A 14623-nucleotide genomic window follows, 5' to 3' on the forward strand; every position below is an offset into this window, starting at 1 on the left:
CATTTATCTTTCAAATGTGAAACAGGTATCTGCAGAGAGAGCCAAGACAAACCTGCACACGAAGTGTAAACACTAACATTAACCACTCTGGGAGAGGGAGCGTCAGGCTGCCCGTGCTGACTTGCAGGCTCTTACGCCAGTGAGAATACACTGATAAAGCCCGAGTTGCAAAGCTCAGGTCCAAATTAACAACACTGCAACACAGGACTTTGGAGTGCTTTAATTTATTCAATCCCCTCCCAAAGCATGCTCAGTCTCCCCAGTCCTTGTAACACATAAAGCAGGGGCTCAGCTGAGCTGCTCTGATCTCGTGGATGGGAGAAAGGAGTTGCAGAGAGGTTACACGCAGCAGTTAGTGCCTGTGGCCAGGCACGGCCCACTGACCCAGCTGCTCATGTGGGCCTCCTGAAGCACCAATTGCACAGGGGGTAAAAAAAAAAGGTAAAATTGATGAGGGGCAGGCACAGGGACAGGGATAAAGAACAGAGGTCCTGCCAGAAAGCATGCCTCAACCACTGATTATCCCATTCCCTTCTCAGAAGGGCAAACGGCTTTACAAAGACTTTAGGACACAAATAACATTCCTTCCAGATGCATTTTCTCTGTCAGAGGCTCCTACTTTATGACAGTAAAGGAAGTGTGGAGGACTAAGCTTCGGCCTGAGCGTTAGGGAAGATGAACCCCCACTTTCATTCCTGAGAGACTGGAAGTGTAAATAGCATGGTGTGGCAAATTAGGGGGGATTTCTCAGATGTAGGATAACTATCAGGCAGTGAAGAAGAGCTGAAGAAAACTTCAGAGAAGTCTCTGAATTTCCTACTTCCCTGTTGCTTCACAAGAGCCACTTGCTTTTATCAGGGATGATTTCCCACAAGGTGCCCATTATTACTTTATTCTCTTCAGATACTTTCACCTCAGTGAATAGCAAAATATAATGTCCCCTATGTTGCAGTTTTGTGAGGCTGTGCTGCTGAGATGGGTTTTTTAAGCAGCAGTTAGAGTTTTCTGCCAGCCTAAACTATAAACAACGAGCAGTTCAAGGCCAAAGTCGCGGCCCAAGAGATAGCGAGTGCCTCTGAGAATCACATACAGGAGAAAACAACCCAGAAGCAGCTGCATTTTGCAACCGAAGAAGGTAGTGAAAAGATGTAGCGAGCTGTGCAGACACCAAGGCTGGGAAGGGCGGGGGAGGAGGTGGCCCAGGTGCTGGAGAGAAAGATGCCCCTGCAGCCCATGGAGAAACCCATGGAAAAGGCCAAGACCCCACCTGCAGCCTGTGGAGGGGCTCCACGCTGGATGGAGCAGGTGGAGACATAGAGGAGATGCTGTGACCCTACATTTTTATGAAACCCCTGCCAGCTCTTGCAGCCATGGAGAGAAACAGAGACACAGAGATGAGTGAGAGAGAGATTTGCACTGGAACAGGTTTGCTGGGGGGGAGGCTGGTGACCCCACAGAGGACTGGGACTGAGAGACATTGTGATTTTTGACTGGCCGCCATAGCAGTGACCCACGCCAGGGCAGCTGGTGACTAGATAAAGCCCTGGGGAAAGGATTCAAGTTGGAGAAGTTTTTGGAGGACTATCTCCTGTGGGTAAGACCTCACGGTGCAGCAGGGGGAGGGTGTGGAATGAATGCCCCCCCCACCCCCCCCGCCCTGAGAAGGAAACCAACTTGCAAGGGACTGACCGAAGCCCCCATCTCCCAGTCCCTGCCCCCCTGTACAGCGAGCAGGGGGAAGAAGGGAGTGAAATCATGACTAGAGTGAAGTCTGCTAAGGAGGGAGCAGGGAGGGCGGTTAGAGGTATCTTAAGATCTGGAAAAGGAAAACAACTCATGAAGAAGTAACCAAGAACCCCATTTTTTTTCCCAGTCCCTGCCTCCCTGTACTGCGAGCAGGGGGAAGAAGGGAGCAAGATCATGGCTAAAGGGAAGTCTGCTTAGAATGGAGGGGTGGGGGGAAGGTGCTACCGAGAACCCCATTTTCCCCAGTCCCTGCCCCCCCTGTACTGCGTGCGAGGGGGAAGAAGGGAGCATAATCCTGACTAAAGTCTGCTAAGAAGGGAATGTTGGGGGGAAGTATTTTAAGATCTGGTTACGTTTGTTTTAAGATCTGGTCATGCTCTTAACTCTGGTTTCTTCGCTGTTCTGTGTAGTTGTAGTGTAGTGTAATAAAGTAGAGTAGTTTTTTCTCTTCTTCACTTTGTGTTGAGTCTGTTTCGCCCACGTCATTGCTGACAGAGTGATCTCTCCCTGTCCTTATTTTGTCTCCTGAGCCTCTTAATATATATTTTCTCCCCTGTCTAACTAAGAAGGGGAGTAATAGACTGACGTTGGTGGGCGTCTGGCCTCCAGCCAGGGCTAAACTATGACACCCTCCCAACCATTTATGTGCATTACAAAGGAGGTCTAAGGCTAATTTAGGAACTGATGTTTTGTGCTAGCTTTTAGGTAAGAAGTAGAGGTGGCACTGCTCACCCAATCCCTCAGATACCAGACTGGTTGTACCCCATTCCACCACATAAACACAGATGCTCTCTTATCACTGATTTCTCAAAGAAATATGTGATGACACTTTCTTGGCCATAGGAAACAGCGCAGATATGTACGTTCTAATGTTCTTTTGAAGTTACAAAACCAGATCCATCAAATCTTGGGAAAGAAGTTTGTTAAATTGTTAGGTCACAGGAGTCCTGCTCTCCTAGCAAGATCATTTTCTGATTTTGCTTCCTCTGTCTCAAAAGGTGAAATTAGTAGGAGAGACAGGGCGAGGCTGGAACCAACCAAAATGGGACAAAAATTTAAATAAATGCAAAGCAGGCAGGAGACCTGCACTAAGAGCTCCCCAAAGTGTGGGCTACATGCCAGAACCAAACAGGCAGGGTTCATTGAGGTGTCCTGCACTCATCTGGTGACATCACTGTCAACCATGTGAAAACACCGCATCTGTAACCGCTTTCTTAGTTGAGCGGAGTTCTATACACAAGTGCTGGAAGTGGCTGTTAAGGAATCACATAAAATTGTTACGTGCAGATAAGGGATTTACTGAGGCTGTAGCTCTGTGAGTACATCCCAGGCCGGGAAGTGTAGGAAGAACCGACTCCACCTGGATTTCACGATAAGATTCTCCAGCCGTTTCTTTAAAAAACCCCACCCCAAACCCTAAATTCTAATTACAGAAAAAAGAGCTTTAGACATACTGAAGACAGGGTGAAGAGAGAAAAATCATACTTCGAGGACCTATGGAGCTGATTAAAAGAATAAATCGCACCTCGAAGTAGGTATCTGTTATATCTCTGTAGCTCTCTGGCTACTATCATATACCTTAGTATAGAAGTAATCACAGAGCCTGTTCTCAGATGATGGCAAGTAACAATCACTTCCATCTGAATTCCTTTTTTAAAAAAGCCTCCTAAAATAAATACAGGTTATGTGCTGTACTTACCTCTCCCCAGTCCACGTTTTTAGGTGGTAAGGGATAATATGAAGTTATATCATATGCTATTTCTTCCATAAACCACTTAAAACTTTTGCAGTTATGATCTTCACGGAATTTTTTCAGCTCAGATATATCTCCATAAGGTAGGGCTTTTGTCTCCGGCCGACTGGCGTAGAAGTAATCCTTGTATTCATCCCACCACACTTCCACAACCCTAACATAGTTCTGTGAAGAGCAATGACACTGATGAGACCTCAGAGTGCACACAACAGGTCAGACGCAACTGCATGCTAATTCCAGAACTTGAACGCTTTCTCCTCTTAAAAAGTGACAGCTTGAAATTATTGTATAGTACTAATAATCCATCACCTTCAGCAGATTATACAAGACACGTATATTATTTGCAAATGATGGTTCAGGAATGAAGCTAGGAAAATGAACTGGCTTGCTTAATGAGAGTACAGAGTGTCTTTCTGAGTTTAGAGAAAGTTTATTTGCAAATATTCTTTAGTTATGGGTACAATAAAATGTTACAGTTATTTGTTGTGTACCAGAACTGCAAATTGAGAGCTTCTATTCACCTCCTACAGTTTGAATACAGAGAATAATATGCCTTAATTCACTAAGGGTGAAAAAATTCAAGTCTCAAACAGGTCAGCTATGACACACCAAGGAGCTTTTATCTTCTGAAGTAAAGCTGTTTACTACTGCTTGGAGAGGAGGGCAAAAATGGATAGCTTGCCTAGTGAACAAGCTGCCCCCTCAAGTCTTTGTCTCTTTGGTACTTTTCTCCATATTACTTGGGAGATGTTCTAGATGCACACCTCACTTTGTACAATTCTTCCAGCATTGCTGACCCGGTGTTAAAACAGCCTTAATCAGTATGACTAGAGGCACAAATTATGGAGTTTTACTTTAATCTATATCCATCATATACAGCATAAAGCTAGAAAACCCCTCACATTCACTATGGAGATAGGAGGGTACTTAAAGAGGGGTAAAACCTATTCTTGCATCCTGACTAGTACAGAGAAGCATCTTCTATTTAAGAATATTCAGTAGTGTTCTGCTGTATTCAGTAAGCACACTCATGTAAGGTATTCAGATACACAGTAAATATTTTTGACCAGCTTTTATGAAGAGCAAAATGTTTTTATCATTTCAGACACAGGCAAACAAACATCTTGTCCACACTGAGCAATGGAGCTATTATTTACTATCCTGCCTCCCATTGCTCTCTCTCTACTCCCAGCTATGTCCGTTTCCACCTCCCTTCCTTGTACTGATCCTAGTTTTTGTCCAATCAAAATGTTAAATCAATTGACTCTACTGACATTCCTAACAGAGGGCTTTTTTTTTTTTTTCCCTTTCCTTGGGTGCCAGGTCAGTTTTCTATCATTAAGCTAGGCTGGGATATTCTCTTTTCAACAGAGCCAACTGCTGCCTTGGCTCAAGCCATACTGTGTAACCCTACCAGTAATCACTGTCACAGATGATGTCTAGGAATGTGGCTCTGGGATTGGAATTTACAGAGAACTGTGTCTTTGGAAGCAGGATGTACCAATGCCCAGGAGAAAAGAACTTCAGCTGGGTACAATGCAGCAGATGCCTGGGGTTCTGAGAGTAATCAACAGGAAATGCTATTTGTACCTCACAGACAGGGAGAGGTGGAGCAAGCAGATGGGTTCCAGGAATCTCTGATCTTAAAAACGGTGGGACTGGCACAATGATACCCACCCAACCCTGGGGGGATGACCATTTTAGCTTTAGATCCTAAAAAACTTTGGAGGAAGTGCTTTCTAAATCGGTATTGATGTTATCAATAGATTTATCTAAAACTGTTGCTATTTAAAATCAAAAAACACTTTCAAGGTTACAGCAAAACCATACCTTTAATGTAGGAGAAGACCCAACATACACAGGGGGTGGGTTTCCTTGCCAACCCTGGAGACGATAAATGTGTCCAACACGAGAACAAGGAACAAACAACAGCTTCCCCCCACACTGCCAGATCTACAAGTTGAAGCAAAAGTACTGTTAATGCATACGCACAGGAATTCAAGACAGACAAACAGATAATTAATAAGTATTAACTGCTTTTCTTACTATACCAACTGTGTGATGTATTTTAATACGTCCGCTTCCTATGTAAGCATAAACATGCCAGAATTCTGAAGCGAAAGGCTGTATTGAGCACATCTTCAACTCGGCCATGAAATAACTGTACTAAATTGCTTTTTAAAAAAGCTTTTTAAAGAGTTTGCCACCTCATTCCACTGCTATTCTAAAATAATGGTAACAAATGAGTACACAAAATCTGGAACGGGGCAATTTTTATTATGAGAGAATTAATAATATTTTGGTTTTATTAAAGCAATTCACATGGGTGAATTGGGGTTTTGGTTAGATGCCCATCACATTTAAGCTTTTCTTAATAAAGACTATGAGGGATAAAGATGTCTCTGGCAACCCATCGTTCCAAGTGCTAACAGATTTTTCCTTAACTACAGTAGCTGAAAGTAAAAAAAAAAAACAGGTAAAACATTGCCATTCTCAATTTCTTTCCCTCCCACAGATCCCTGGATGATCCACTTACAGGGAAAACATACCTAAATCTGAATTTTGTTGCTCATAGTTTTTCAAATTTGAAGCACAGCATCATAATCGATTCCAAGCTAATCGGGGGGATGTTCCAAATTAATCCTGAATTCCAGATTTAAAATACCATTCAATAGTTATGAAAGGTGGGCTGAATAGTTTACTTCCCTTGTTGCATCATAATACTGATTTTCTTTAATAAAAAACCCCAACCCCTCAGATATGCAAGGCTATCAGCTATCAAGGAGTCAGCATGCAAAGACAAAAACATTATTTAGTTCTTCTGAAGGCTGTCTGATCTACATGAAACCAATTTAGAGATCTCTATGTAATCAGCACTTCAATTACAAAAGCACTGTATGTAATTTCAGTCACGACCTAGCTCTAAGAGAATCAGGAGGGTAAAGACCTCGTATGTGTAACACCCCCAAAGCACCTTGTGCACAGCTGAGCAAACGCACTCAGAGCTCTCCTCACAATCGGGAAGAGCACGAGTAGCAAGGGGAGCTCTGAATGCGCTTTTAGTAAAACTCAGCCGTGATTTCACCCATTGCCGCCGAGGCTGTGAGATGTCTCTGCTTCTGTCTGTTAATTGGGACAGATTCCTGATGTCTGCCACTTGTGCCACGATGAATACTGAAGCGACAAGAAGCTAATGATTATCTTGCGTTCCCCGCTAACTGAAGAGCGTGCATGTGCCTAGGAGTGGAAACGAAATCTTCCGCAGTGGGTTTATGAATTATGCAGTAGCACTTCAATTATGAAGATTTCTCCGGTAAAGAAGTTCTTGAAATTTTGAGAAGTGTATGAGGTCATTTTTCACCCATAAAAATGCTAAGGAGGAGGAAACCAAGGCAGATTACTTCCTGCTGCATGGTTATAAATGTAACCAAGCGCTGCTTCTTCTCTATAACTACTTTCTATACTCACCATGAGAGTGCTTGGGTACCCCCCATCAAATCCACCAGTCCAGTTTCAGATTAGATATTTTGGGGGGAGTGTGATCTCAAACCACTAACAAAAATAAGAGGACTCATAATTTGGGTCTCAATAACAGGCCACCCTTCTGAAACACCCACAAGGAAACACTGAGGACACAACATCTCACAGAAAAACGTTCTGGGCTACATGAGGCAGAGGTGGTACAAGTGAGAGGCAGATCAGTCTGAACCCCAAACATAAGTGTTTACAGAAAAAAAACCCCAAGCATTACTAAACTGATTTAGTTCTCAATTTTTGGTGTTACCTTGTAAGATATTTCGAAGTTTTCACCACCCCAGATTTGAAGCCCTGGATCATAGAGACCCAGCTCAAAGAAGAAATCACGTTCAATGGCAAACAATCCACCAGCCATTGCAGGGGACCTGGAAGAGGAAGACTGTGTAACTCCTTCTGCCAAAAGGATATGATAACACTCAGAGAAAGCATTAATTAAGGAAGTAATTTACTGTTATTGTATGATAAAGATTACATAAATGGCAATACACTTAAAATCATAAGCTTTGTCACCAGCTTCCAGCAATTTTCTCAAGCAATATATATAATTTCTAATGAAGATTTTAGATTTTTTTTTTTAATTACACAAAATTTTGTTTGGAATTATCAATTCAGTCAGCCAGGATGCCTCTATTAAAATAAGTAAGCCACTTCTCTCTTGGAAGTTGTTTGAGATTGCTGAGAGGGAAAATGAGACCATGTAACAGACCTAGTTTTATGTTCTGAGGAGCTGCCACATTGAAACTTCCTGCCTATTCAATAAGCAGCAATCTTCCGGCTACCTTCTCCTTCTGGCTCTCTTTCTATCACTACCATGTAAGACACTTTTCGTTACGCTCAGTGAAGCTTTTCAAAGGACCCGGATCAAGTTGTACAAGGTTTCCATTTTTTTATGGTTTTGCTTTTAACGGCTTGTTGTGGTTTGGATTAGATCATTTTGCAGAATGGCTCTAACCAAAATTTTTTGGTAGCTTGCTCCCACTACAATAGAGGGTGTGAGAGGTTAAGTAACTTCCAGTGCACATACCAAGGATCAATAAATATATAAAAACTCTAATGGATAAAAGCTGGAGTCCCCACTAAGTTAGCAAATTAGAAAAAAACCCAACCTGCTGGTAGGCAAAAAGTGAATTATTTCTGACTTCAGATGCTATGCAGCACAACAGGATCCAAGAGTTGAGATCACTCTGGTGAGCTAAGTAAAACACAAGCAAAATACTCCTTCCTGACCAAAGTGCTGCAAGATGGGTCATTTCTAGCACCACTGAGTCTCTTCCTTCCATTAGATATTTCATTTAGTGGTGCTCCTTTTAACAGCAGTTATTACATATTTCACTTCTGCCCATAAATCCCTGGAAGAGAGCTGGGTAAGCAACCCAGGGGGTTTAACATATCCCCCTCTGCATAGCAGGGGCAGGGCAGCAACAAAGCCAGTGCCACTGGGTCCGTCAGCTGAGCCGAGCATAATGATTATCAGTCTAGTTGCTCTCCAAATCCCCTGATGAGATGCTGAGTTACTCTGAAATGTTCCCATCTACTTGTCTGCCTATTGCATTTTCCTCCAACCCTACTCTTGCGTTGCAGGGGGAGCCGAGGGTAGGAAGCCAGCAGGCACAGCAGGGAGAAGCACGCTGCACAGCACAGTCCTACAGCTTTCCTGCATTTTTGGTTTTCCTCAGCACCATAAAAGACTTGGCAAGTGCAGAGGTTGAAGTTAGATGCTGAAGTTTCAATCTGAGCCCCCAGTGCGCTGTCAAGTGTCTTAAAGAACATGGTAAAATCCGCATAACCTCAGCAGTTTATTTTATAGAATATGAAGAGGAAAGCGCAACAGTTCTGAAAGAAGGATTCAGTCCTGGGGCAATTCTCACATTAAAAAAAGTTTGTTTGGGCATTTTGTTTTTGTTTTCTTTGAAACTAGGCAGTCCTGGCTACAGCTTCAGCAAGACTGGATCTTAATTGCCTCTGTATGGCTGCAACAGAATGTATACGGCTGGGACATAAACAGACACAGGGAATGTCTCTTTAGAAGCAGCACTGTAACTCTGCAAGTATTATTAAAAATAATCTTTTAAACCATTCTGAGAACATGTGTTCTGTGTTTCTGGGAACAGTTTAAAGGACTTTAAGACCTGTTTGGATGGTAAACACAGAACACAACAGCAATGTTTGAAATACTTTATCCCCCTCTAAGCGAATATTAAAGTTCCAATGTGGACAGCCTTGTCAGAAAATGGTATTATTTATAGTGTATACAAACCAGATCAAAGCTTCATAAGCTTCATAACTTCCTTGCGTGTGTTGCCATTTTAGCAGAGAACAATCACAGGTGAGGATAGGGTATTACCAACAATGGTTCTGACAATGTCTAAATTGTATATGCAGGCAGTAGAAGACATCAGATTCTGAAGATGTGAGGACTGTGTTCAAAGTAGTAACAAGATTAGTTAAGTGTGAAGGGGAAAGTAATAAAAACCAGCAGAACCACAGTATCCAAGTCTTGAAAAGCCATCCAGAAACCCTGGTTTCCAAGCTAGGGTTTCTAGCCAGTTTGTTTCCTGGGAAGAAAACATACCTTCTTTCAAAGTGTAAGAAAAAGGTGGGACTTCTGTGAAAGTTAGCAGTTTTCCCAGAATATAAGGTTGAGGTTTGTCTCTTTAAGAGGTTTTTTTTTGTTTGTTTTTAATATTATGTGTGTTAAATTAAAATCCCCAAACATACTGAGACCTTAGGAAAGATCTAGTCAAGCTTCTTAAATAATACACTTCTCTGTCAGATGTGACCTATTATGAAGCAAGTGACAGAAATGTAACAAAGGGATTTTTCTGATGCACATGCATAATCCACAAGCTGTATGCATGCATCGAGCTATGACAGCAGGCTACAGATTTTCTGCATTACTGGCTATTATAAATACTCACAGCATGCTCATGATTTCAAATCAAATGGTTAAATATGTACTGTTGCTTCCAACACTACGTAAAAAGAAATCATAGCTAAAGAAAGTCTTTTTCCTGGAAACAAAGTTGTATAATACTTTATTCTGCCTAACAAAACCCCGTCATTCTAATGTGTCACCTGTTAACCACACAAGAGCAGGAATGAAAAGGCAGCACAAGGTAGCAAAGGTATTTTAAGCAAATAGTTGCTGCACACAGGTCCGATTAAAGAAAGCAGCTGGTGTGGTTAGAAACATGAAGGTTTTTCAGGCTAGAAGTACATGCAAGTTTTAGTGGATCAATATCAACTTCAAGGAAAAAAAGGAAAGGGGTAAGTGATTTAGTGATTACCGATACGGTTCAGTTTTTGTCTTTCTGCTTTCCTTCTCTCGCTTGGTCAAAGGAACCCTCTTCCATAGCATACTCCAATCCCACGCTCCTCTAGCAAACCCATCTTCGTCACCACCCCCTTGAGGCACAATCTTATAAGTGTTGCCGTCTATGACATCTATAAGTGGCACAGTGCATGTGGTTCTGCAGGGGCGGCGGATGGTGGCAGGGAAGATGCGGTTATGTGCAAGGACCCGCGTGGTACACGTGCACCGACCGTAGTTCGTGGGGAAGAGAGGGCAGGGAGGGAAAAACGAAAGGGTTTAGACAATTAGTCATTACAATCCACAGTATATAAAACAGCTCTCTTTACCGATAAGGCTCAGTTTTATGTTTTCGTTTGGATTTTTCCTTGTGGCTTAACGGAATTCGTTTCCACAGCAAACTCCAGTCCCAGGCCCCTCTGGCAAAACCATCTTCATCCCCACCTTGCTGTGGCTCAATGGAATAATCATTCCCATCTATGTAATCTATTAGAGGTACAGTACATGTAGTTCTGAAACATTTACAGAAGGGAAAGAAAAAGCAAAATGTAATTTCAGAAGAGGAATCTAATCTGAAATTTGCACCATTAATTATTAAGCTTATATTGCAGTTCATATGAAAAGTAACTTGTAAATTACATTATTAAAACATTAAACCTTGTTACACGAAAAAAATTAGTCTTTTATTTACGTTGTTTTAAGAGGTTCTGAAAGGAGAAGAGTTAGGACTGAAATGCTAATATATTAATTCAATACTTCCTTTAAGTGCACTTCTTGACATTGGTCTTCTAATAAAGCACTGCTGGAGGCAACAGAAGGGCCCTTAGAGGGCTAGTGTTCCCATGATATTATTATTTCCCATTAATTTTTATTCATATCAGATGGTAATTGTCAACAAATATGATAAGCTCTTAGTTTTTACCAATGCAAACACGTATTTTCACTATTCCGCCCTGTTTAACTCGCTACAAATCCAGCCTCTCGGGATCAAAAAATGTTACTGGTGCTCTCCTAGCAGCTCTCTTTAGTAAAATTTTTGATTAACAATCTATCAGACTGAATATTCACCAAGGAAAACACCTTATCTTGTAATGCTCTCTAAATTTTCCAAATGAGTTTCCCCGATGACCAAACTTGGAGCACCTCCATCTTTTAAAGTCCAATCCTGTAAGATAGAACAACAAATGGAGGGAGGAAAGAGATGCCAATACCATGCTCTTGAGGTGAAATTGGCACCATGCTGCACCCAAGGAAACCAGGGCTTGGAGGAAGGCTACCAAGCACTGCCCATCAGCACCGTGCACCTCAGCATCTCTGGTCCTCCAGTGGCCTTTGCCTCTACAAGCGGTGCTGGAGGATGCCTCTAAAGCTGCCTATTCTCACCTGTCTTGCTTGCATGAGACAGTAACAAACACTCAATGGAACCACACAAGCATTTCCACCTTCTACCTAGTATCCTGGACCAAATACAGTCTTAAGGCTGAGTTACGGCCTTTAAAACATACAAAAAAAAAACCTATTCAAGGAAGTTCTGGTAGTACGATAGGTTAATAAATAGTTTCTAGGATTAAGCAGTTATTTTATGGGATTAAAGACTTCAAACAAGCACATGGTTTTCTAAATACACATACCCCAACTGCACGAGCTACGAGTGCAGCAGCACACGGCAAGAGCAGCATTTCAGCAGCCATAAGACATGAAGGCCCTGGGGATCTCCCTCCTCTGTCACTCCTCACGCACACATCATAGGCATTTCCATTCCTGACTCCTACCAAGCCCTGGCCTCAGCTCGCTAGAGGCAACACTCCAAAGTGCTTCAGAGGAAACCAGTATGGTCACATTGCAAGACCAAAGATGAGAAAGTTATAAAACACACTGAGTTTGCAGGGGGTTTAAACCCTTGTTAAACTGAAACACTTAACTGCTACTTTTCCTCTACCAAACCCCATGCTTTTGTTTAATTATCTTAACTAATCAGTCTCTTTATTCAGCTAGAAAAGAACATTTTTATAACAGTCCCTGACATCGTTGCAAAAGACAGGAGATGTCTTATACTTAACCTATAGTAAGCAGAATATACAGTATGCCTACTGAAATAAACTGTCTGGAGATTTATGACTGACCATTTTCCTTCCTCCTTACACAGCTCTTATGCTGGGAGATAATAAATTCATCAAACAGCAAATATTGATAGAGATATAAACCACATTGACTATAGTTTTAAAAGTGAAGATTGTTACTGTGATGTTTTCTTCCTAAGAGGCCAGACTGGGAATAACAGGAGAACATTACCTGTCCTTAGATATAGGAGCTATAAGTGGCGCATACCAATTAATTCCCACCTCACAATGGGCGTCAAGGTAAACCAAAACCTTCAAAAGAAAGAAAGGAAAGTAGTAATTTATATTTTCTGCACATGAGATCACAATTAAACTTATTTAAGGTGAAATGCTCCCATATTATAAAAAAGCTTAAATGATTATAATAATCTTTAAAACATCATTGATTATCCAATACTATATTTCTACACATCTGCTTGAAGACAGAACCACCACCATCCCTCCCCCCCTAAAAAAAAAACAAAATAAACACAGACTTGGGTGTGAACTGTCTCCTACCTGTCCAAGTTTAGCCTTCTGGGCTCCAATGCTCCTAGCTTGGATTAAACCTTCTCTCCTCTCATTTCTGAACACCTTGACAAGCCCATTCCATTGCTTAATATACTCATCCAACCTTTCTTTTAAGTGCGCTATCAAATAACAAGAAAAATTTTTGTGAGGTTTAATTAATAAGCAGTTTTGTACTCTTAATGCAACTCAAATCCAACTCTACTTAAAAAAATACCCACAGTCATTTAAGATTAAGAGGATCTTTAATTCAACTGCTTACACTACTGCTCACGAACACCAAACGTGAAGAGATCAAGACTTGGAGCTCTGACTTCATGGCACTGGTTTGTCCCAGGCACATCAGATGAAAAAGCTGCTGAAGCAGTTGGTCGCACCACAGGGCACTGGGTGGACAATTCCCAGTCACTTCAGTATAATCTCCTAGTACCCTTTAGGTCTTCTCCTGCATTTTAAACAGGCAGGCAAAGAGAAGTTTCTACACTTCAGCATATGGTCTTTCCTCACCGGACAGCTGCAGGCATGACTTTTCAGTTCAACATTTCTCTTCACTCACTCACTCACTCACTCACTCACTCACTCACTCACTCACTCACTCACTCACTCACTCACTCACTCACCTTCTGCCTCACTATTTTTTATGTCAGTCTACGAAAGCTGGAAACTCAAGAAGGAAACCTGCCATACCCAAATTACTCTCCTCACTCATGTAGGTGGACCTGTCCTCTCTTGGGGTTATGGGATCTTATGCTAATCTTCTAACAAAAATAGTAAGATTAACTGGAAAGTCAGAGCTGTGGTGAATGAGCTGTGGTGTATCATACTGACGAGCACATTACAGACCCTTCATAATGGAGAGAGACAGAAAACCTTCAGCCAAAAGGGACTTGGTCAGTAAAGGGACAAGTAACTGTACAAGAATCACGACTGACTATGCTTAAACAGTTACAGATCTGTATTTGCACATTTCCTTTTGCCAAACTAATCTGAAAACTACATTCCCACCACGCAATTAAAAAAAGATATCCTAGTGTTGCATAATATTTTTGCACAGATGATTTTGTTGAGAAAACTCAGGAAGGCAGAAGAGTTGGCAGTCAGGCACTTGCCGTTTGAGGCTACGCTGATTTAACTACTTGTGTTCATTTAAAATCTATTTTTGTACCAAAAGGCTCCAAAGAACTGCCTACAGCTTCAGTTTCTCTCAGTTGGGAACCAAAATAAGCCACCTCAGCTACAGCTGAGGCATCCATGCATGGATTTGCACCCGCTGCGAGGGGCAGGAAAGCACCACGTCTGCGCTGACCTAAATGGAGAGGGGATGTGCAGAGGTGGAAGAAGGATGTCCCTTTTGGCAGCAAAGAGCCATCAGGTTGCTTCAGCAGCAACATTTTCCACACCCCAGATAGAAAGACTGAAGCCTGGAGCTTGCTGCAGCTTTCAGTTCTTGCCAGAGGTATTAAAAAAAAAAAAAGAAAAGAAATCTAGTTTAAACAAAAGCTACATGTAAATAATTGAAATAGAAATTGTGGGGTTTGGAAGCAAAGCTTTCAAACTTGAAAATTCTGCAGTTATGCCAAAAAACAATCATCTGAAACCACTACCTTTTAACACTCTTATGATCTCTCTTCACCTTTATAACAGAGTATG

At 41.8% G+C, this 14623-nt stretch overlaps 1 protein-coding gene across 2 annotated transcripts in view; it reads right to left on the reverse strand.

The window, feature by feature from the left end:
* The window catches only part of GALNT7 (polypeptide N-acetylgalactosaminyltransferase 7), a gene marked incomplete at its 5' end in the record, with an annotated part of 70382 nt that overhangs the window by 4032 nt on the left and 51727 nt on the right, over positions 1–14623 (reverse strand). Inside the window, 6 exons of one of the 2 annotated variants that reach the window (XM_084263983.1) lie at positions 3446–3664; positions 5330–5452; positions 7284–7401; positions 10324–10506; positions 12639–12718; positions 12965–13095. In XM_084263983.1, the coding sequence (XP_084120109.1) occupies positions 3446–3664; positions 5330–5452; positions 7284–7401; positions 10324–10506; positions 12639–12718; positions 12965–13095 (854 nt within the window). Of the gene's footprint in view, positions 1–3445; positions 3665–5329; positions 5453–7283; positions 7402–10323; positions 10507–10675; positions 10859–12638; positions 12719–12964; positions 13096–14623 lie in introns of both variants that reach the window. The other variant, XM_084263984.1, reaches the window with a different exon arrangement.

The sequence above is a fragment of the Gallinula chloropus genome, assembly GCF_964237585.1.
Source record: "Gallinula chloropus genome assembly, chromosome: 4".
NCBI lineage: Eukaryota > Metazoa > Chordata > Aves > Gruiformes > Rallidae > Gallinula > Gallinula chloropus.